The sequence below is a fragment of the Pararge aegeria genome, chromosome 13 (assembly GCF_905163445.1).
Source record: "Pararge aegeria chromosome 13, ilParAegt1.1, whole genome shotgun sequence".
NCBI classification, from domain to species: domain Eukaryota; kingdom Metazoa; phylum Arthropoda; class Insecta; order Lepidoptera; family Nymphalidae; genus Pararge; species Pararge aegeria.
The window spans coordinates 14,885,382-14,908,636 of record NC_053192.1 but is presented as its reverse complement, the minus strand read 5'-3'; the positions used below and the strand labels follow the sequence as shown (position 1 = coordinate 14,908,636).

Below are 23,255 nucleotides of genomic sequence, written 5' to 3'. Positions count from 1 at the left end.
GGCCAATAAGAACAATAGCGACAACAGCATTGGTTGCATCATCGTTTGGTAACCCAGTGGCAGCTTAAATCAACAAACTCGTCCCACCTCCAATCTCGAGTTTGCCCTAAGTGCACTATATACAACTGCCATTGGGATTGCTTTATTCAATTATAGATCCAGATTATACACGCGGCAAACTGACAGATGACATTTCACATAAAGCAAACAGACTTGACAGTCAGCATTCAAAGCCTTTAGCGTAAGTTATAAAGTAAACAAACGTCATATCCGCGGCGTCAGATGAACATTATATGTTGTATGAACGTAAAAAAATACCCATTTAATACTACAGCGGTAACTAAATTTACAATCGGTAGAAAATCCATCCGCCTGGGATAAATTTGTTACATTTTATATGCAACAACTGCCAAAAAGTTTATTCCTTAGTTTTAAATTACGTCAAGGCGATTGAAAAATCAGCACTAAATCTATACCTAAAACGTATTCCGAAAAATATTTTAGAAGAGCCGATTTGTTTAAATGAAAGCAAACATTTTTAAACACTTGATAATTTATTCTATTATTTGCTTCCCATTATTTTTTACGCGTTAGTATTAACTGTTTCCGTAGCTTTTTAAAGTTAGCTATTAAATATAAGAACAATATCTATCATTCAAATTAGTACCTGGGATATCGACTCTCTAAAGACTTCGGAACTTATCCCAACATTTTGAAGTCAACGTGAATAATCAAATGTTAGTGAAAAGTTACCGAACTAAATTTCCAACAACAGAATCCCGATCGCAGTTTTCTCCTTCTATAGTGCACGTGGGGCATCAAAGTAACAGCACTCATGCGTTAAACATAACAGTAGCAACATATCATAGTAAACTGTATACACTGTAAACTAAACAAAATACCTCTCTCTAATTTTACTAACAAAGCTGCAAACCTACTAGAATAATTAACTAGCTTAAGAAACTAAATAAAACAAATTCTAAAACTTCGATAGCACCGCAAAGGGGCATAGTTTTCGAGATGCAGTAGCATTGTCCCTTTGAATCATCATTATCAACGCACGTACTGGCTCACTATAGGGCACGAGTCTCCTCGCAGAATGAGCAGGGACAGGGTTTAGACCATAGTCCACCACGCTGGCTAAGTCCAGACTTCACACGCCCCTGATATGGAGAACTCTTAGGCATGCAGGTATCCTCGTGATGTTTACCTCCACTGTTGAATGAAGTCATATTTAAGTGCTTAGAACGCACATAAATCAAATAAGCTATAAACCTAGGAAAACATAAGCAAGCTTTGCATAAAGCAGCTTTTGGAGTGGATGCCAACGAGGAAGGGGGCACCAGCTATTTTTAATGAATTGGGGGAAAACGGTTGACGAGTCTACGGGGGATTCTAGAGCTACCAGTTATCCTGGCTAGAGAATTATAGCTTGGTTATACAAAACGCATTGCTATATAATTATAGCATCTTAGGCACTATCCTCGTTGCGCAAGCTTCGAAGACGTTTCAGATTTTTTTTTTAGTATAAAGATTACTTAAGTTAAATTTTCTTTAAATGTGTGTAATCCACAAGAATCGTATATATGTTATGTGCGCTATCCAATGTCTGGTCACTAAATTAATATGTATTTCAGGCAGCGATAGAAAAACATGTACCCATACCCAATCCGCATCAAACTCATCAAATTGCCATCAATTGTAGCAATTAAAATCACTGTACCTACCAGTTCCTTTGTATACAGGATGTGTCGTATATACTGTAATAATCTTACTGCTGCATATTATTATGTTAGCCTAATTTAATATCGAACTATGAAATGCTGGTGAACTTTCAGATTTATGAATAACTAGCTTCTGCGTGGACTTCAGAATTAGGTCTGAAGCTTCGTTCGTTAACAATCTTTAATCCTACCACGGGAACTTTTTGAGAGATGGGTATAGAAAGTATATATCCTTTTCCATAGCATAGGTGACATGCATATCAAATTGTAAAGCTGTCTGACGGGGCTTAGCTCGTAAACTATTTTTATTTGCCATCGGGAATTACTTAAGGAATCAGGATAAAAGGTAGCCTATGTTTTTTTCCATGTCAAAGGCTACCAAATGCATGACAAATTTCATCCAAATCCTTTCAGCCGTTTTTGCGTGATTTAGTAACAAACATCCACACTTTCACATTTATAATATCAGTAGGATTAAAGAATAAAAAGGGAATTATAGGCATTTGGTAGTATCCTTGTTATACCTTTTCTAAGGTTCCAAAAATTTAAATTTCTTATTTCTTCAACGATATCAAATTATCTTGAGCTATTAGCTGCGCATAATGCTAAAAAAACATTTAAAAGATAATGCCTGCATTTTGTATAAAACTTTAAAAGGCGGAATTTTATAATTTGATGTCGGTATACAAAATCTCAAGATAAGAATAGATTTTCTTATTACTAATGACCAAAACAACGACGTTTTATAACCTAGATATTAAAAATGTCTTTTATAGATAATAACTACTATCTAGCAGTATGTATCAAGGCCTACAGACCGTTATCTGTACGTCTGTCCATTAATAACGAAACACTCTGTTTATGAGTAGAAGGCTACTATTCATTTGCATAGAAACAATAGAGCGTTTCTAATGCACAGTTGATATTAAAACATTTGTGTCTATTGTAAGATATTACACTGTTTCTGTACGCATTACAAGGGCGCTGAAAAGAAATGGCCAGAAGGGCTATTTATGACGGCCGATTGGCGCAGTGGGCAGCGACCCTGCTTTCAGAGTCCAAGGCAGTGGGTTCGATTCCCATGTTTGTGTGATGAACATGAATGTTTTCTGGTCAGTGTCTGTATGTTTATCTATATGTTATATATAGTACTAGCTGTTGCCCGCGACTTCGTCTGCGTTAGATTTTGTTTTTCGATCACAATCATCAGATCTACACAAAGTTTGGGCAAAATTAAACACATATTATAACCTCTATAGTACAAGTATAATTATTCAAATCGGTTATAATTTGTCCGGAGTGGAGTTATAGTGTAAAATCGTCAAACATTTTCATCCGCTCTCCCAAAGGAACCGAGCTTAATGTAGAGATAAAAAGTATTATATATTACTTCTAACACTTCCGAGAATATGTGTAAAAAAATTCATGAGGATCGGTTAAGCAGTTTTTGCGTAAAAGCGTAACAAACAAACTCATAAAATTATTTATCAGTTATCTTAGTACCCATAACACAAGCTGCGCTTACTTTGGGACAAGATGGCGATGTGTGTATTTGTCGTAGTATATTTATTATTATTATTATTATTTATATAATTGTATCATCTCCATAAGCCTAATAAGTGTCTCACTGTTCCGCCTATGGTGAGGTGCGACCAAGAGAAGCTAGCAATACAAGCTTCCATCTGTTGTCGTGACTACGACCGCATGATTTTCGTTTCATCAATAATCTCGCTATGCAAAGTTTCAGATGGATTTAGCTTTGAATTTACCGTGTAAAGAAACAATTGTTTGTTTCAATACACGATAAACAACTAAACAAGTCTGTCGTGAAAATTCCCGGGGCCTAAGCCCTTCTAGTTCTGAGAGAAAACCCTTGCCCTGTAGTTGGCCGACAATGGGTTGATATTGATGTTTGAAGAATGACTCCCGTGAACCGTTCCTACAGTTTAGTACCTACTGCACATCTCACCATATTAACTTAAAATAGTCGTCTATAGTCTTAACTATCCTAAGAGCCAGTTACATGCTGACAAACTATATTGTCACTAGATGGCGCTCTGCCGATTCCATACCAATCGTCCTTAATTTCCACGCGATCGAATAAGTTCACGTAGGTGGAAAGTTTCACACATGGCACCAGTGTTTATGGTGCAGACCCGTTATGGCGTACTATTTCTTATATATCGAACCGTGGCCGCCGTATTGGCGTTACCGCCGAATCAAAAAATTAAGAAAAAAAAGGTTGATTTGTATATTAAAATAAAGCTTCTTTTCGAATAATTTTTCTTTTGTCGGTTATGCTAATTCGGTTATTAAGATAAATAGTACGCCATAAATTCTATGCTTCTATTTTTCCGATAGATCTTTATACTCATCTACGTACACCCTAGTATTACAATTTATTGTACCTAAGTTTATATATCGTACCTTAGAGAGAGGTAATATCATATAGATTAAGATCACAAAACTAAAAGTAAAATTAAAGTTAATAAAAAACTAAAAATAGTGCCAACACAAAATATTGACAATATTTTTAACCAAAAGTACTCTTCAATAATCAGCATATTGTCAATAATAGAAAATCCTATTATAATATTAAGGATTACTTAAACGATAAAAAAGCTTGGGTGGGAATTGCTCTAGCTTCATAGCTTAATATAAATTTACTGTGAGATGGTGATAACAAAAAAGATTTACCCGGCTAAGTTTGTTGTGGGTTCTTCTTAGACCAGGGCGCGTTCGGAACCCTCGTAGCTTTAGGTTTAAGTTGGCGAACGAAGTTATCCCCATCCTCTTACAATTATGTAAACATATATGTATGAACGCTTCATAAATGATAGTTAGGCCTGACGGTGATAGGCCTACATGAATAAAGAAATTTTGAATTTGAATTTTGAATTTAATATTGACGTATGGAGCCTATGGGTGTCGCAATAAAGGTGTATACAGACCTGCCTGGCGCGAGCAGCACGCACCCGCCGCCCACATGAGCCGCGCGGACCGCCGGTCACCTGCCGCGCGCGCCCTCGCGCCGCGCCGCGCGCTCCTTCCTACCGCCCGCCACCCTCTGTCGGCAACAACAACATGTGCTATAGACAACATAGAAAAAAAAAAATTGTGTGTACTTATGTACACGCGTTAGAAGTTATACTTCTTTGGCGTAACCGGATAAAAATCTTTTCTTTTAAGCTAAAAGGTAATATTCAAACTTATCTTAGTTTTAAGCTAAACTGTAATATTTTTTGAAAGGCCTTAAAGGACTTGAATCCATGGACGTAAAATAAAAAAAAAATCTATTCAAAAATTCTTTAATCTTTCGCTTTATTCTACGCTTCTAGAAAAATACGACACTAACAATAGTAATGTACTATTTAATACATTGGAAGTTTTATTATACCGTATTATCAAGTGAAATATAGTTTATTTAAATATCACATAAAATATATTTCTACATAATTAAAGAAATAGACATAATAAAAATAATTAAATTTGGAATACTAATAGACTCATTATAGGGCAACCAAGTTTCACTCAAGATAAAAATTTGAAATTTTTGTGCTATTGAATCAATTAAATCACCGGAATGAGTCCGCAGACCCTGGCAATTGAAAGTGTACACTGTCAAACATAGCTAACTTCAGGGTGTCGGTTTTTGGTAACGGTGGTGCGCCGGGGGAGGCGCGCGCATCGTAAAAATTTAAGTATCGTTATTTTTCCCTAACGAGCCAAAAGAAGGACAACTTCACAAAATAAAAAAACTATAAAGTGCAATGAAATTAAGCTTAATTTGCTATACTCCGCGAGAAGCAGGAGAATCAATATTGTGTTTTTTATAAATTCCTCAATCTTTATGCTCCACACCAAACATATCTTTCGCTACGTATTCTCCACGCACGTTTCGCTCAGACACCGGAGCATCCTCAGAAGATGTTGACTTTACAAAGACAACATCTTCTGAGGTGTTAAAGAAACAGTAGATTGCACAACAAGTGCATAAAACAAGCTATTCTATAACAGAGTTACTTTTTTTGGATTTTGATTGTTACAAATACAAATCTTTAAAAAAATATATATAAATCATCAATAGCTTGCCAGAGTCCACTGCTGGGCTAAAGGCCTCTCTCAACTAGACGATTTTCCCATAATTACCACGGTGGGTTGACGGGTTGGTGATGGTGGTGCAGTAAATGGTAGTAGTAGCACAAAGGATGCTGCTACGCGTTCTCCGTTACATGCCCTTAGTCGCCTCGTACGATAACCGCGGGAATAGGCATGGTGAATACACTGTGCTTATTCTGTGGTTGCCGGTTTTATTACAGGCACATGAGGTCATCTTTGCCTGAGGTTGATGGACGCATTGCGCACTATTGCAGGACGTGTTCCGTGCGTGCCCTTCGAAGTGTTGCTCTGGTTATAGGCAATGGTTATCATCAGGTGTGCGATCCGCTTTATCCATCAATTATTACTAAAAAATGTAGTCCAAAAAGTAGTAAGAAATCATTAAAAGTTATAATCAGATAAACTGTGACTCAAACTCATTAGACAGTAACAAGTTCATCGCACTAAATGAGGAAATATTGGGTTCAAAAGTCTACGAAATACGAATCAATCAGCGGAGCGGCAATGCCGTAACGCACTGTCACCGTGACACGAACCGCGACGGGCTAGGTACTGAAAACGTGCAAAAAAAATAAAAAAGCTCTTACTCTATTTAAGGTTATATTACTTTTAAATGAAAAAAAAACATTTGCTACCGAATACAATTTTTTAGTGCTAAAAAAAGTAATAGTATTTTTTAAGTCATTAAACAATTAATGAAAATTTAATTATTTAAAAGTACCTACTCTTTTTAAGGACACTACAAAAGTTAATTATAACGCTTTACATGTACATCACAAACGTTAAGGACAAGAAATCTAGAGAAGTAGGTAAGTATAAAGTAAGTAGTACAAATGCAGCCATCTGTGCAAGTGAGTTTATTTGTAAAAAAGCGGTGATAGGAGAGTGGGTAAGAATTCAGCTTCTCTTTTCGGGGGACCTAGATCCCGGACAAACATCTCTAACTTTTCGTATTTACCTGTGTGTTAAAATGTTACTAGCTTTGACGGTAAACTAAAACATCGTGAGGAAACAGGTATGCAAATCAGCTCGTCATGTTTTGGAGGGCCTGTGAAGTCTACTCCGCACTTGGCCAGCATGGTGTACTACGGCCTAAACCCTTCTCATTCAGAGAGGATTCCATAGTTATTAATTGGGTCGGTAGGTAGTTAATGGGCTGAAGATTAGTGAAAGGTGTCACATAAACCCTTGAACAACAATTAATTAACTAATTGTCGTTTTCTGCGTTCATTTTTCAAGCGAAAAGTTAGGTCGTATATGTATAGTGAATTGGAGCGGATATTACTCATGGCAAATAGGTTCGTTAGGGAAATGGGTGATGGCATTGCATGTGGCTCTAGTTAGCCATTAAGCAAATAGAGTCGATAATACTTTTGTTGTGGATACAGAAATTGTGGTCAAATGATCATCACTATAATGAAGTTTTTTGTTATTAATACCTATTGGGACTTGAAAGAAAAACTTCAGGTAAAGAACCTTCTATTATTAATTGAAGGTTACGCCGTTGGATATGCAGCATAAGGTGGTGATTTGCGAAACGGTTATAGAAGGTAAACTAAGAAGAGTAAAGAATAGGAATGTCACAAGTGAGATTACGACGGACGATCGGTCAGTTGTTTTGAGAAACCTTATAGAACGTACAAAATTTTAAATTTTAATTTTTGTCAACGCACATTATTGAGAAAAATTTAAAGGTTCTTGCCGCGGTTCGAACTCGCTCCCCTCGAAAGTGAAGACAAAGTCCAAACCACTGGGATATCGCAGCTTATCAATTTGCAAGCTATAAATAAATAATCCTCTGAAAAAAATATTTTATTTTATTGAGGTATTTATTTATTCTCTTTATTTGTACACCCCATCATGCAGAAAAAAAAAACAAACACTTAAAGAATGTAGTAGGATACAAAAGGTGGCCTCATCGCTAAGTAGCGATCTCTGCCAGGCAACCTCCTTAGGATTAGGAAAACTAAAAAGAAAAACAAAAATTAATGTTTTATTAAGAAAAATTATGCTTAATAAAACAATTCAACTCTTGGAGGTAGTGTCAAGGCTAGCTACAAAGAACAATATTTGGTACGCCAGTCACGCTTGTGCAGTTTGTTTAACATATTAAGGCTCGTAAAATTATTATATAATTTGATATATTGCTACTAGTTCTTCCCGCTACTACAACCGCGTGTAGGTTCTTATTTTCCACCACTGCTCAATAAAGAAGTGTAATGTTATAAGCTGGCATAGCCTTAAGTTATGTACAACGCACGCAACTCCCTAAATTATGTACGACGTATGGAGTTACACACTCCGAAAAGTTAGAGATGCGTGCTGAAATCGTACTCGGTGCCACAGAATAGGGACCAGGGGAAAAAAGGGAAACAGGGACCAGGGGAACACAAGGGAAAAGGGGACCAGGGAAAGAAAAGGGAAGAAGGGACCTGAGGAAGAATAGGGAAAAAGGGACCAGGCCACTGGAAGAAGTGGCAGAAATCGTACCCGCTTCGTAAAAATTTAATCGCGAAAAGATAATTTGATGTAGCCTTAACCTAGATTTCAGTTAACCGGATTTATTCCAGATATATAGTTCAAATCTCAAAGGTCGACTGTAAAGTCAAACCATTAGGTAAATGAGTTAATGTCTAATGTAGGATGAAAGTTAGCTTTTCAAAGATTGCACTGGTTTAATGTTTTTTTTTTCTTAAATAGGTATTTATTTTTTAACCCTGACGTGTCTGTCTTTGGCATTGTGGCTCTCGAACGGATGAACTGATTTTGATTTTGTTTTTTTTTTGTTTGAAAGGTGAATAAGTCGGGAGTGTTTCTAGCTATGTTTAATGAAAATCGGACCAAGATGGCCGCCGCTACAAAATGGCGGATTTTTTTGTATCAAATGTATGGAGGGTAGAGGTAAGGAGAGTCATCTTATATTGGAGAAAAGTTGAAAAAGTGTCCAGTTGTATGCGCTAAATAACAGTTCAAAAATCCTCCACAATGGCGCTGGTGGATGCACAGGGTATGGTATGAATGTAGCAATCGTAGATGAATTGAAGTATGCCGAGTTAAAAAATTTAATGTCATTATCGACTAAAGTAGTTAATTATTGAGAATTTCAACAACTTACGTTGTACAAAATATTGTGGTAAATATAACCTTACTTCCTTGTTTATTTTTCAAGCCTACTCTAACAATATTTATATTTGGCGCTTCTTTTAAGAGTTACCTTGATGCAAATGTGGCGCCATCCTAATTTAATACATTTTGACGACACTTTTTCATATACACAGATGATCCTCCTTACCTCTACCCTCCATAATCAAATGAATGGTCTTGACTAGTGCCGGGTTTAGTAAATTTTTAAATAGCAATAACACTGGCAACCGCACCTTTCAGACCAGAAAGGCTGCTTGACGGCAGAAATAAGCATGGCTAGTACCTTCCCCGGACGGGCAACGTCACAAAAAGCTGTCTTACTGCCATTATCATAGTAATATGAGTTTAATGGCTGATATGATCTGAATTCGTTTTAATGGATGTTTATTGAAACGTTTCATTTTTAGAATAGAAGAAGAGTGGAATAGCTCTATTTGCTGAAATACAGTACATTTGGTCTAACAATGAGTTGTGCCCCTTTACATTCACCTCATCATCAGCGATAATTTCATAATTTAATCGCTTAAAGCAAGTTATTTAAATAGCTTTTATTAAAAAAGCACATAACTCTTCGCATTAACGGCTTCGCACGCTCAGGTTGCCTATAAAAGATAACTTTTAGTGATTAGTCCGCCTTTGCATCCTAACACTAAGTGCTATTTGATAAACGACCCGGGAGGTATCTTTCGAGTCCGTGTAGGACTGAAATGAATGAAGTATTTATATCAAAATACCCACCAACTCAATGTCATGAACATTGGTTTTTGTCAAATATAATTTTGATTGTTTCTTGGAAACTATTAATTAACTAAATAATGATTATTAGCATATTTGTAAAAACCTAATCAATTTAATAAAATAACTGGTCAATATAAATTTATAGTTATCATAAGTTTAATTATTTACCCACTTTATAAAATAACTGTAGCATATTGTGTGTTTCTTTTGTGTTGCAATAAAGTTTTTCTATTCTATTCTATAACTCTGAAAAGTCAGTGGTGAGTGCCGGGGCTCGATCTCGATCTGCACGAAAGGAAAGCCGAAGCCCTACCCAATAGGCTATCACCGCTTCGTAGTCATTAGAGACTAAAATCATCGGGTATCGAAGATTTTTGTAGCCTTGTGTACGACGGGCCTTTGTTGACACAATCGACGCGGGCGACTTCTGTCCCGCGTCCCGCTCGGTTTGAACAAAGCTTTGGGATACTCAATACTCACTGTACGCAATGTTCACCATTGTTGCTTCTATTGAAAGAGGGGTAGATACGTATAACACTGTGAAGTTAGTTCGCGTAACCTCACGCTGTGAATAAGTACAATGCCAATTCGGACAATACGCTAAGCCTTTTCAACGAGTTACCGAGTCAGACAGGATAGAAAAAAAAAACACCGGTATCCGCTTGTCTTTGAGGAATAATATATTATGGTTTAATATATCCTAACCTAACTATAGAAAAGTTGTCCGTTTTATTTTAGGGCCAAGTTAAGTCAGAATGGTATAGGGCTAACCTGTTTTAGGTCATCATCGTCATCATATGAACCCTTTACACCAGCCCACTACAGGGACGGGTCTCCCACAATAAGTAGGGGTTAAGGACGTAGTCCACTATGCTCCGGGTATGGAACCCAGAATCTTCAACTTAAAAGTACACAACACAGCGCTCACCTATAAATATGATAAATGGGTTAGTCTGTCGGATTGTTTATTTTATGAATTGTATGTTACAAGTATTATACAAATTCTTATTGAAATACTATGTATAAGAATATTTTCATAAAAATATTCATCAGCCATCTTAGTACCTACCCATAACACAAGCTACGCTTACTTTGGGATTAGATGGCGACGTGTGTATTGTCGTTTATTTATGTATTTATATTTAATCCAACCATTAAATTTTCCGAACTGACAAACACACTTTCGCATTTATCATATCAGTTGGGATTTGGTAGGCATCACGTAACATGAGTCATACAATTTGATAGACCATCCGATGTTATCGCGAACCGTGTACAGAATTTAGAGTTGGCCGGTGAGCTTTTGAAACAATAGCAAGTGGTAGTAAAGATCGTTAAGATAGGATTTGAAAACAGAGCAAGATTTATACGAGTTCTTTACGTGTATTTTTTGAATCATATTACAGATTCATTCGTAGCTTTAGGTTTAAGTTGGCGAACGAAGTTATCACCATCGCCTTACAATTATGTAAACATTTATGTATGAACGCTTCAGAAGTGCCTGTAATAGGCCTACATGAATAAAAAAATTTCAATTTGAATTTGATTCTCGTTTATTACTGTCGTAAGCTGTTGGAATCTTTTCGTATGAATCTTAAGAGATAGATGAAAATAAATACGTTATTAGGGTGTTACTTTAACCGTGTTTGCATCGCACGCATCGGAAGCTCCCAAAAGGAATATTTTTTACAGTGGTTTCAAAATTCTTATTTTTGATGATGCGCTCCTATTGGTCGTAGCATGATGGTAAATAGCCTTCCTCGATAAATGGACTAGACAAAACAAAAATATTCTTAAAATTCGAACCAGTAGTTCCTGAGATTAGCGCGTTCAAGAAAACCAAGCTCTTTAGCTTTATAATATTAGTATATACCTGTCTGGCATATCGTAAATGGTTTTGCTTGGTGCATCCCACGCAGAATGACTAATAATATCCTGTCATTCGCAATGCTTCCAAGTTATGAAACTTTTTTGCCATAACATTATGTCGCTGGATACAATATACAGCTCATACAGTTATCGGAATAAACTCCCACTAATACGAACACATATCCTATCATCAGTGGCGTGCACTTCATACATGCACAAAAGCACTGCATACCCTAAAATTTTTGTATGACTCATAAATGCGAAGGATTGTTCCATTTTATGGCACCTTCCTTCTTTATGCATACCCTGGTCAAAAACCCTGTGCACGCCACTGCCTATCATCCATTGAACTCATTTTATTATGAGAGTAGTACAGCTTTTTGTGACGGAGCTCGTCCCGGGAAGCACTTCCGCCATGATTATTTCTGCCGCCAAGCAGGCGGCAAGCATTTCTGTCTGAAAGGTGCGGTTGCCAGTGCTATTTCAAGAACATGATAATGAACACCTACGGCTCAGGTTGATCGAAACAGATCACAGTTATCCACTTACAATCTGTGGAAAGATTTTTATTTGTTTGTATACAATAAAATTTAAAATTCAAAATTAATTTATGTCAAGTCTGTTTGTGTGTAGTGATTCTACCACCGGTTCGGAAGGCAGATTCTACCGAGAAGAAGCCGGCAAGAAGCTCAGCAGTTGCTCTTTTCCAATATCAGCAATTTATATTTTACATTTTAACATTCATTTTTCTATCTTGTGAGAGATGAAAGCGGAGCCGGATGCTTCCAAGCAACCTTTTCATTAAGAAATTCATCAATTGTATAATAACCTCGCTGTAATAAATGTGTTTTAACACATTCTTTAAACTTATGCATTGGTAGGTCCAAAATTACCTTCCGTCCAAAAACCGACTTCATTGTACGTGCACTTCATTTTTGAAGAGTTTCGTTTTTTTCTCCGAAATTCATCACGAGATCTATATGAAATTTAAATGAGACCATTTCATCATAAACCTCTTACGAACAAATAAATAATTTTGCAAATCTGTCAATACAAATATCCGATAAAATCCTCTGCTTTTGTTATTTCGTTGCGACAAAGACAATGCAAGATTTTAATTTGGCCGAGACAAACAAAACTGCAATTGGGAGTACGACCCAACGTTATTAAGCCGAGCTTTACGGAGTCGCATTATAAAAGCGGACTGCGAAGTTTTTATTGATCCTCAGGTCGGACTTGCAATCACTTATTAAGTCGAATGATCGCTTTAAAATGTTACTCTCTTAACTCTTTAGAACTTTGTTTTATACTTCAAACACTGCAGGAATATGAATGAGAACCTATAAAACTGTTGCAAAGCATAAACTATTGAAGAAAGGAAATAATTGAAGTAAATAAGATGTTCTACAAGCAGTTTTTGTATCTCTGTGGATTTACAATATCTTTCCAAACTTCTTTTGCTTCTTTTTCTATTGCTTTTTTTGGCTTTTAGGTGTGCCAAATCGGCACGTTGTATTTCGTCAATGTCACGTATACTTGGAAGATCCACAAAGGTGATTGTCAAAAAGTAAACATTACATAAATATACTTTTTATAAATCTTAGTATTCCAAAATAAGGCGTTCGTAATGGAATGTGGTCTTTGGTTAGTGTTATAATTCAAAGATTTTTTTTATCATAAATCATAATGGTATATATTTAGAGCTTTTCCGAACTACGGAAAGTTGCCATCAAACAGCTGTCAAACCAATATTTTATATTCTGTATTATCAGTAGCCAACAGCTGATAACATGACGTCTTCTCACTTTATCTCGGTGGTTCACCGTTCACCGAGGTTCGGCCTCACATGAGGCGCCCTCAGGCCGACGGTCCCTTCGATTCTTCGAGCCCTAGGGTTCAAACTCTTCCTGGCAGAGCCCCATTCCGAGGCTCGCCAACAAGCCCGCGTTACGCTTTTAAAATCATTAGCGTGAATCAGCTACACACAATCCGACAAAAAAAAAACTGTATCTCGGTTTGCAACTAAAGTATTAAACAAAATTATATATTATACTAATAGTTTCTAACGTTGTTTTAGTATCCACCGAGATTGAAGACAGAAATAACGATATATGTTTATTCTTTAAAAATAACGTTATAAATTATTTATTTGTCAGGATAAATTGACGGCCCGAGAATATTATGTCCCATCTGGTGGTACGTGAAACACTATCGCCTAGAAACATAGCAACGCTTCGCAGGGCATCCTGCGATGAACAGCCCTGTGGCCATCAACATTATCATAGCATGGGCAGGAGACAATTATATAATAAACGGGGGTAAACTTCCATATTCCCTTGCTTTAGCAGGTGGATATGTTAAATATATCCCTTGTCAGGGGATATAATCGGGGGATATAATTTTTGTCTCTTGCCCGTGCTAACGCGAGGCGCCTGTTATTACACCTGCAACCACGTCCTTTAGACACGGAACACAGCATTGCAACAATGCTGCTTGACGACAGAAATAAGCGTAGCTGAAGTACTTCCCTGGACGAGCTCAGTCCAAAGAAAGCCAAGATATAAATAACCAGCCACAGGCGCAGTGGGTAGCGACCCTGCTTTCTGAGTTCAAGGCTGTGTATTCAATTCCCAGATCTGCAAAATTCCTGTGCGACGAACATTAATGTTTTTCAGTGGCTGGGTGTTTATCTTTATATTATTAATATTTATGTATATTATTCATAAAAATATTCATCAGTCATCTTAGTACCCATAAAACAAGCTACGCTTACTTTGGGGCTAGATGGCAATGTGTATATTGTCGTTTATTTATTTATTTACATTTAATGCAATCACGGATATCCCTGAGAGTTTTTATGAATGAAATCTTAAAACTAATAAATTATTATTGACCGAAAAGAATAAAATATTTACGCACCGCACATAGAAATACCTGCCCAGACAGTTAGGCATAACAAATAAGCCGTCAAGAATCAAGATTCACTATCTATAAATATTTTCGCGCTTCGGAGTTCGTTACCCCCCAGGACAATGACACATATTCTAATCTCCTTCACCGCTAAATCGGTTTAATTGAAGTTGCGAAATAATGAACCGTCTCATGAATATTCATCAGGTATAGTTTCGAACTGGTTACTTAAACAATACGCTGAGGAAATAATATACGGCTGTTAAATTTACCTATGTTTTAATTTTGATGTGGAACATCTATAGACCGAGGGTAAACCTGATACAGGCCGTAGCGACGCTTCGCCACGCTATATGTTTGAATTTTTGTATTTCGTATTTAATAATAAAAATAAATATACATTTTGTAATAAACAGTAATTATTAACCGACTTACAAAAAGGAGACGTTATTAATTCAGTTGTATTTTTTTTTTATTTGTGGGACAACTTTGTAATGCTTATCTTTTCATTACGCAATATCTGAGTGCTGTCGAAATCTGTTCATATAACTTATAGAAAACCAATTCGATGTTTTCACATCTGCCAGGCGGCGTCCCGTGGCGGCTCACACATTTTTTAAATATATTTATTTTCAAAATTTCTATTTCTAGTATTACCTAGATTTTCTTATTATTTCAGCAATATTCACCAAAATTGATGAACATAAGTAATTATCTATCATGAAATTATTTTATTGTTGTTTTATTTTTCTATAAAAATCCTAAATATTACAGGATTCGGTAAACAACCCTCGTAACTTACTTTATATTCCAGTACAAAATGGACGGCAATGTTTAACTGTTTTATATAAGTTATTTTGAGCACAACTCTCTATTCGGTTTCATCCAACATCGTACCGGGAAGTTAAATCCCGAGAATATAAATTCGAGAATCGGTCCTGCCGTGAAAAAAACCCGGGACCTCCCACTGTTAAGACCAAGTATCACACTACTACGCCAGGTAGGGTTTCAAATGCAGCAATCAAAGTAATACTTTTAGGTATTTCAAAAATAATGAATGTACCTATATAAAAGAGAACGGGCAGCAGCGTCCCTTGTGCTACTACTACAATCTACTACGATATCGGACCCATTTGCCTAGCGTGGTGACTATAGGCAAACCCTCGCATTGAGAGAAGCGTTTAGACTTACAGTGTACCTACTGGTATAGGCTATTGATTGTTGAAATAATTTTGGACACCTATAATACTTATCATCATCATCATCATCATCAGTGGCGTGCACTTCATATATGCATAAAAGCACTGCCTACCCTAAAATTTTTGTGTAACTCATAAAGGAGAAGGATTTTTCAATTTTATGCCATGTTCCTTCTTTATAAATGAATAGATAAATATACTACGACAATACACACATCGCCATCTAGCCACAAAGTAAGCGTACCTTGTGTTATGGGTACTAAGATGACTGATGAATATCTTTATGAATAATATACATTAATACTTATAATATACAGATAAACACCCAGACACTGAAAAACATTCACGCTCATCACACAAACATTTTCCAGTTGTAGGAATCGAACCCACGGCCTTGGACTCAGAAAGCAGGGTCGCTGCCCACTGCGCTAGTCGGCCGTCAATTTATGCATACCCTGGTCAAAAACCGACCCATTACGGCCCACTACAGGGTACCGATCTCAATCACAGAATGGCGCAGTGGGGTTTAGGCCGTTGTCCACAACGCTGGCCTAGTGCGGTGGACTCCACACACCTTTGAGAACATTGTGCAGAACAATCTAGAAAAGGCATGCAGGTTTCCTCACGATGTGTTCCTTCACCGTTGATGAAGTGATAATTTAATTACATAAAACCCATATAACTTAGAAAAGTTAGAGATGCGTGCTGGGATTCGAACTCGGGAAGTCGAGCTCCTGTGCAATCAACGCTTCTAGCCGCGTAAGAGGCAATGTACATTAAACATTAAAATAATGTCGCTAACAAATGTTTCGTTAAAATTCGAGTGCTCTGAGTCTCATTCGCGGCGACACGGTGACGCGTATACAAGATTTCTAGTCTCTTTTTGTTAAGATCTCTACGGCAAACAAACAGCTGGGCAACGTTTATGCAATATAACTAGTATCTCTTGCATCGGACTCAAGTATCGAACGGGCCAGTTGAAGGCCAAGAGTTCTCGCTGCGAGAAGCCACACACTAAAGTGTCAAGTGCTGGTAGAACGGGGGACAAAAATAGCTACTAAACACTAAAACAGCTACTTCTGTAACACTGTAGGTAACTTTTCTTTGACCCAGTATAATATTCTTCCTGTATTTAACCTCATTAAACTTTTTCTTTTTTGTTTACTTCAAGTTCAACCTTGCCTGCAATCCGACCTGGTATTGAGTGATGATACAGTATAACTATAATAAATAAACTACGCAAATACACACATCGCCATCTAGCCCCAAAATAAGCGTAGCTTGTTTGACGACAGATTGGAGCAGTTGAAGGTAAGCGACCTTGCTTTCTGAGTCCAAGGTCGTGGGTTCGCTTCCCACAACTGGAAAATGTTTGCGCGATGAACATGAATGTTTTTCAGTGTCTTGGTGTTTATCTGTATATTATAAGTATTTATGTGTATTATATTCATAAAAAAATATTTATCAGCTATCTTAGTACCCATAACACAAGCTACGCTTACTTTGGGACTAGATGGCGATGTGTGTATTGTCGTAGTATGTTTATTTATTTATTATTCGAACCGTAAGTAAACATGCTTTCACCTGGACTGACGGGGCAGATTTGAATCCTCATCAGCATCGTCAACACATAACCGGTTCAACAAATTGCACGGGCATCTTATCAGAATCTTCCTATTATAGTATAAAGGATTACGTAAACGATAAAAAAGCTTGGGTGTAAACAATTGCTCTAACCAGGTTGCTTCTTAAATATTTTCTAATGACAATGTGAGATGGTGATAACAAAAAGAACACCCGGCTAAGTTTGTTGTGGGCTTCTTCTTAGACCAGGGCGCGATTGGAACCCTCGTAGCTTTAGTTTTAAGTTTACGATTGTAGTTATCGCCATCACTACTCACTGCTATGTATACATTTTGTATATAATAACGCATCAAAAGTGCCATCTATGTGCCTATTTGAATAAAGAAATATTTGACTTTTGACTTTGAATGAAAAGGGTTAAGAAACCCTCACATAGCGTGATATAAAGACAAAAATATAAATTTGTTTGCTTAATGGATTAGACTAAGTTAATTTTACCTTACAAAATCATCGTTATTAACCGATTGTTGCCCACTGCTGGACATGTAGAGAGGTCTTATATGTAGAGATTTTAAAAATCCACTCGTTTACGTAAAAAAATACGTATTAATCAAATTGATAAATAACTAAAAACTAACTAACTACCTAAAAATCTTAAAGAGTGCAAAAATATACAAAAATAACCTTCAAAAAATTACTAAAAGACCATTTTCAGAATAAATCTCAAACTTTACATTTAGAAAATAAAACTTTACTTTTTTTCTATCTAAGAAACATAGAAATTTAATTACCTCACTAACTAGTAAAAGTTTCAGTTGTCACATCTAGTTGTGGATGAATCCATGTTACCTATGCAGTATGCAGTCACATAGCCGCGACTCGCATCAGCAGTTGACCGTCAATATGATTTTGATGCGCGACGGTGCTTCAAAACTACCCACTTACAATTTACAATTTATTTATTGTGCGCTCGAAGATGCAATTTTATATAATTACCCTCTTTTTGTAAATTAGCCTGTAAGTTCCATTTAAGTGTAAATTCCTTTATGGAACAATAAATATCTAAAACCAGAAATATACTGCACCATACAGGCCAAGTGCTGTAGTTGGTAGACTTCACACGTCTTTGAGAAGGTAACGAAGAACTCTCAGGCGTGCAGGTTTCCTCACGGTGTTTACCTTCACCGTTAAGTGACATTTTAATTTCTTAAATTAGAAACGCACATAACTCCGAAAAGTTAAAAGTTCATAATGGGGCTCGAACTCGGTCCCCAGAAAGCGAAGCCGAAGACTCACCGACTAGTCTTGCAACGTAGATTTGAATAGCTTTCGCGAATTATAGTAAACTGAACTTTATGCTCATTGTATGTCATGCATTTCCGCAAAGTACCGCCCACTTCTATCCAATACGTAACTCACTATGTACATATTCTTTGTATATATAGTTACTGTTATATAATCTAATATGAGGAAGTGCAATCGAACCAAACTCTACATTAGGACACGGACGCTCTCGCCAACGCCTCGCATATTTTGGTCTCTTTATTATTAGACGATCGTCGGCAGTAACCTTGTGTCAAATTAAATTTCAAGTTCAATAACTATTTGGTTATATACTGCTTTCATATACAGTTTGTTAACAGCGTGAGATTACTGCGTAAGAGACCGCTCCGGGCAGCAGTGGACAAAGACGTGACCGCCGATAAAAGCGAGTGGAAGTAAAAGATATTATTCTACCCTAAATAGCGTCGTGATATAAAGACAAAAATAAAAATTTGTTTGTTTAATGCATTAAACAAACGTTTAAGTTAATTTTACCTTACAAAATCACCCACTGCTGGACATAGGTCTAATGTAGAGAGTTTAAATCCACATGTTTACGTAAATAAATTCGTTTAAGTTTTAAAAATAGTACTCGTATATCAGAATTAGCACCAGTGTTTTAATCAAATTGATAAATATTGATAATATATGATAATTCCCTAATTACTATTTTTATCGAAGTATCTAAAGTATACGGAAAGAAAACATTGTTATTTGTTATTTATTAGGAGACCATCGTGTCTGGGAAACATGGCGTTATCACCCGTTGATAAGAAAATACGGATATTTTAAAATATATAGGTCGACTGTACGTCGTAAGGTTTAGTTTGGGTTCAGGGCGAATTGCGTCAGAGCGAGTCCGATAAAGACAACGTGATGTTATGCAACAAGATAACGGAGACAATAATTTTAATCTACGCACAATTCTACTACATAAATGGTAAACAGCACGGTCTATATTCGGTTAATGGTAATGCGGAATAGATGGAAAACGCAACTGAGTCGTGCACATGTGTACACAACTGCACAGTTTAGTGATGTACCTAACGCTCATGATGTTATGGTATAGTATTTGGGTATTGTTCATCATTATCAATAAACAGAAAATGCTTTTATAACTGAAAAATAGTCTGCAGTCCAAACAACAAATTTTTAAAGAATCTTTTTTTGAGCACCTTAGATGTTGTACTAAGAATAAATCTTTATTTATAATATTGAGGCAACGGAAAGAGTTTAAGAGTAAAAAAAGCGTTGCCGGCTTTTTTGTTTAAAATCGGATATATTCCTTAGTAGAAGTGAAGCGTTGATAGCCTTGGGGTTAGGGTTTCGATTTTCCTTTTGGGAGTAGGTAGGTACGAGGCCGATTTCGCTTTCGGAGTTAAGTGCGTTTTTAATTTAAGCAATTAAAATATCACTTGCTTAAAAGTGAAGGAAAACATTGTGAGGAAAATCACATGCCTATCTAATACCCACATAACGTACAAAAAGGGGCGTGGAGTCAGTGGTCCAGCGTGGTAGACAAAGGACTAAACTGTTCCCATTCTGCAAAAACCCGTGCCCTATAGTGGGCCAGTAGATCTAATAAATGCGAAAGTGTGTTTGTTTGTTTGTTTGTATTTTTCTGCTCCCTTCACGCCATAAGCGACCAATCAACTAGGCTTATGGCTTAGACTTATTTGAGAGGACACCGAGTGACATAGGCTACTTTTAATCCCAGGAAAAGAAAAAGCGATTCCCACGGGATTTGTAAAAAAAGTAATATACAAACGAAGCACGCGGATAAATGCTAGTATGTTTGTGATGGTGATGATGATGATTCCCTCGTAGCGAAAATCAGTACGTGTCACATCACTAGTGACTTTACATAAGCGCAACGGCTGCATGCAGCAAGGCACGTTAAGACTCAAGGACTTCGCGCTAAGGATTAGTTTCGATTGCATAAGCAAAGAAGTTTATTGACTTTGATATCCCATTCGCAATACCTCGCAGTGCAGACTACTTCCGCGATTAGAACGAGTTGTTGAAGTACTGGCAGTTCCTTGCGACTTCGTATGAGTATAACTTCTGATAAGTTTTTCCCATACATACTTTTATAATCTTAACCCCGAACCGTCGGATGGCATCGTCTTACTTCGTTTTTCTTTTTTTGTAAAGGTCGTGAATTAAAAAATAGCCTTTTATATATATATATATAAATAATTTTAATCGAACTGGTATTTACTAAGTTAAGCGCGTTCCAACCAAAAAAAAAATCATCCCCTACTTAACTCCTCTCAGGGGTTGGTTTTTTATAAATTCTGAAACCTAACTTCCTCTATTTAACTCCCCTATGGGGTAAATAATGAAAAGGTATAAAGCCAAATAGCCTTCCCCGAAAATTAGACTACCGTATTGCAAAGAAAGATTTTTTCAACAAACAAACAAACTCTTTCGCTTTATTATTAGTTAATAGATATTAGTAGATAGATTGGTATGGAATGTAGCCACGTGAAGAACTTAATCTAATTAGTTTTTTACTAGAGACGGGCACTGGAAACCCGTACTACACTAACAAGTTTATTTTCATCATACAAAGTAACCTGTCCATTCGAGGGGACCGTGTTCGATACCCGGCACGCACCTCTAACTTTTCGGAGTAATGTGCGTTTTAAGCGTAAAATATCACTCGCGTTAACGGCGAAGGACAACATCCGGCGTTAAGTCGAAGTTCTACCCACTGGGCTATAACCGCTTCACCTTGCCCTATAGTGGGCCGGTAATTGGTCGATCATGGTGATGATAAATTTAATATCAAAATAGTGTATATTTAAAAAAATAGACACATTCATAACAGTGGCACAAGGTTTAATACCAGGGTAGGCATAATTAAAAAACTTGGCAGATAATGGAAGTATCCTCCTACTTTACGAGTGAAATAACTGTGTAGGGTAGGCAGTGCTTCTGTGCATGTATGAAGTGCACGCCACTGATTCATAACAACGAGATATTATCATTACCTACCTTAGAATACGTATGGAAGACGAAACAAATGGATAAGTTATATTTTTTTTATTGAAATGCGACGTTTACGGGCATTAAATTTGCGTACAATAGTTTTTATGTTCAAACTTTAGTGTAAACATATAGTGAGATCACACCCGTTTCTATTTCTACACGTGCATCTTGCAACAAACGTTATAGTGAAGTATCTTAACCAGTTTATCTAAACACTTGCGTTATTACGTATAACTAGAATTTTACTCCACCTGGCACATATTCCATCTGGTTATTACGAACGATTAACACCTATTAATGTTTATTGCAAATTTCTGTCCATATAAAGAGGTTTCCCACCTGCTACATTAGCTATGGCCATAAGAAAAAGAATATAGCATGGTATCTGCTTTGTGCGTGCCCCAACACCGCGTCAGAAACATTACTTCCCCTCCAATTCCGCATCACCCCGCTGGCGTCTTATGGATGCGACCAGGGTTGTCACTGTTTTTTATTAGATCAGAATCAAAAAAGTTCGTACTTTGAAAGTTTGATTTACTGATAAATCATACTTCATGACGGTATATTAGATATGATGCAATTTAATCAAAGTAGGTATTAGTCTTTGACTTCTCGGTAACTGCGCTGGGGCACTCGGGCGCAGGTTGAAACCCTCAGAAAATTTGTAATAGAAAAGTTGTAGGTACGCATCATAAGTCCCCTTTTTTAAGCTTACATTATGACTATTTGACACTCAGAAGGCTAAGCGGGTGATGGAGAGACCCATGCTACGTGATCATATCTGAAATTTTGAGATCCTAAGAACAACTAGAGTTACGGACTCAAAGAGTCTCGAAACTGAAGTGGGCGGGGCACATAGCTAGCACTGGTAAGACCAGTATTGGTCGACTCCAACGAGGTCTAGTGCGTCGCAGGGAACCGCTGGACACAAGTGGCAGAAACCGTGGAATTTAGAACTCCCTTAAAATACCTCTATCCAGCAGTGGACGTCTATCAGCTGATATAATCTTCTTCCTCCAACTTTAGGTTGGTCGGCTCCCCTAATTTTCTGGCGCCAAGACAATCTGTCCTGGGTTGTCAGTCAGGCAGTTCCTCCTACAATAGCAGTTTCGTTCTGGTCCACAACGTATCCAGAGGTCCTTCTCTGCCTATCTTATGTTCGGGTAGTTGCAGTACTTTCTTTACGACATATTCCTCGTATCTTCGCATCACGTGACCATACCATCGGAGACGGCTCTCGGTTAGTTTTTCTGATATATGCGCGACTTTGAAAATACCGCGGACACGCTTCTTTCACACTCTGTCCAGACTATCAGCTGATATCATGATGAGAAAATCCCAAGAAAACCTACTTTTTCGCTTGTTTGTCTTATTCTTGTTCTGGTTTTTTAACGTTATTTTCACGGAATTACCGCTTCGACGAGGAAAGGCTTTGTTTAGAATTGTTAGTCAACTAATCGCTTTTAAAGAATGTGTGTCAACTGTTTTCCATTTGCTTTGTCCCCGGCGATTTCCGGAAGAATTTGTTGTATGCATGACTCACTCACTATTTCGCTTGTTATAATTGAGTTTTGGGCCAAATTCTTCCCGATACAGTCATATTTAGTTTAGTCTGATACAGTCATATTTAGTTTAGTCTTTTCGTTTTTCT

At 37.0% G+C, this 23,255-nt stretch overlaps 1 protein-coding gene across 3 annotated transcripts in view; it reads right to left on the bottom strand.

The window, feature by feature from the left end:
* LOC120628564 (protein yippee-like CG15309) overlaps positions 1-23,255 on the bottom strand; it is a 78,324-nt gene that overhangs the window by 6,867 nt on the left and 48,202 nt on the right. Inside the window, exon 2 of one of the 3 annotated variants that reach the window (XM_039896993.1) lies at positions 4,676-4,791. In XM_039896993.1, the coding sequence (XP_039752927.1) occupies positions 4,676-4,712 (37 nt within the window). In that variant the 5' untranslated portion in view covers positions 4,713-4,791. Of the gene's footprint in view, positions 1-4,675; positions 4,792-23,255 lie in introns of those variants that run through there. The other 2 variants (XM_039896990.1, XM_039896992.1) reach the window with 2 other exon arrangements.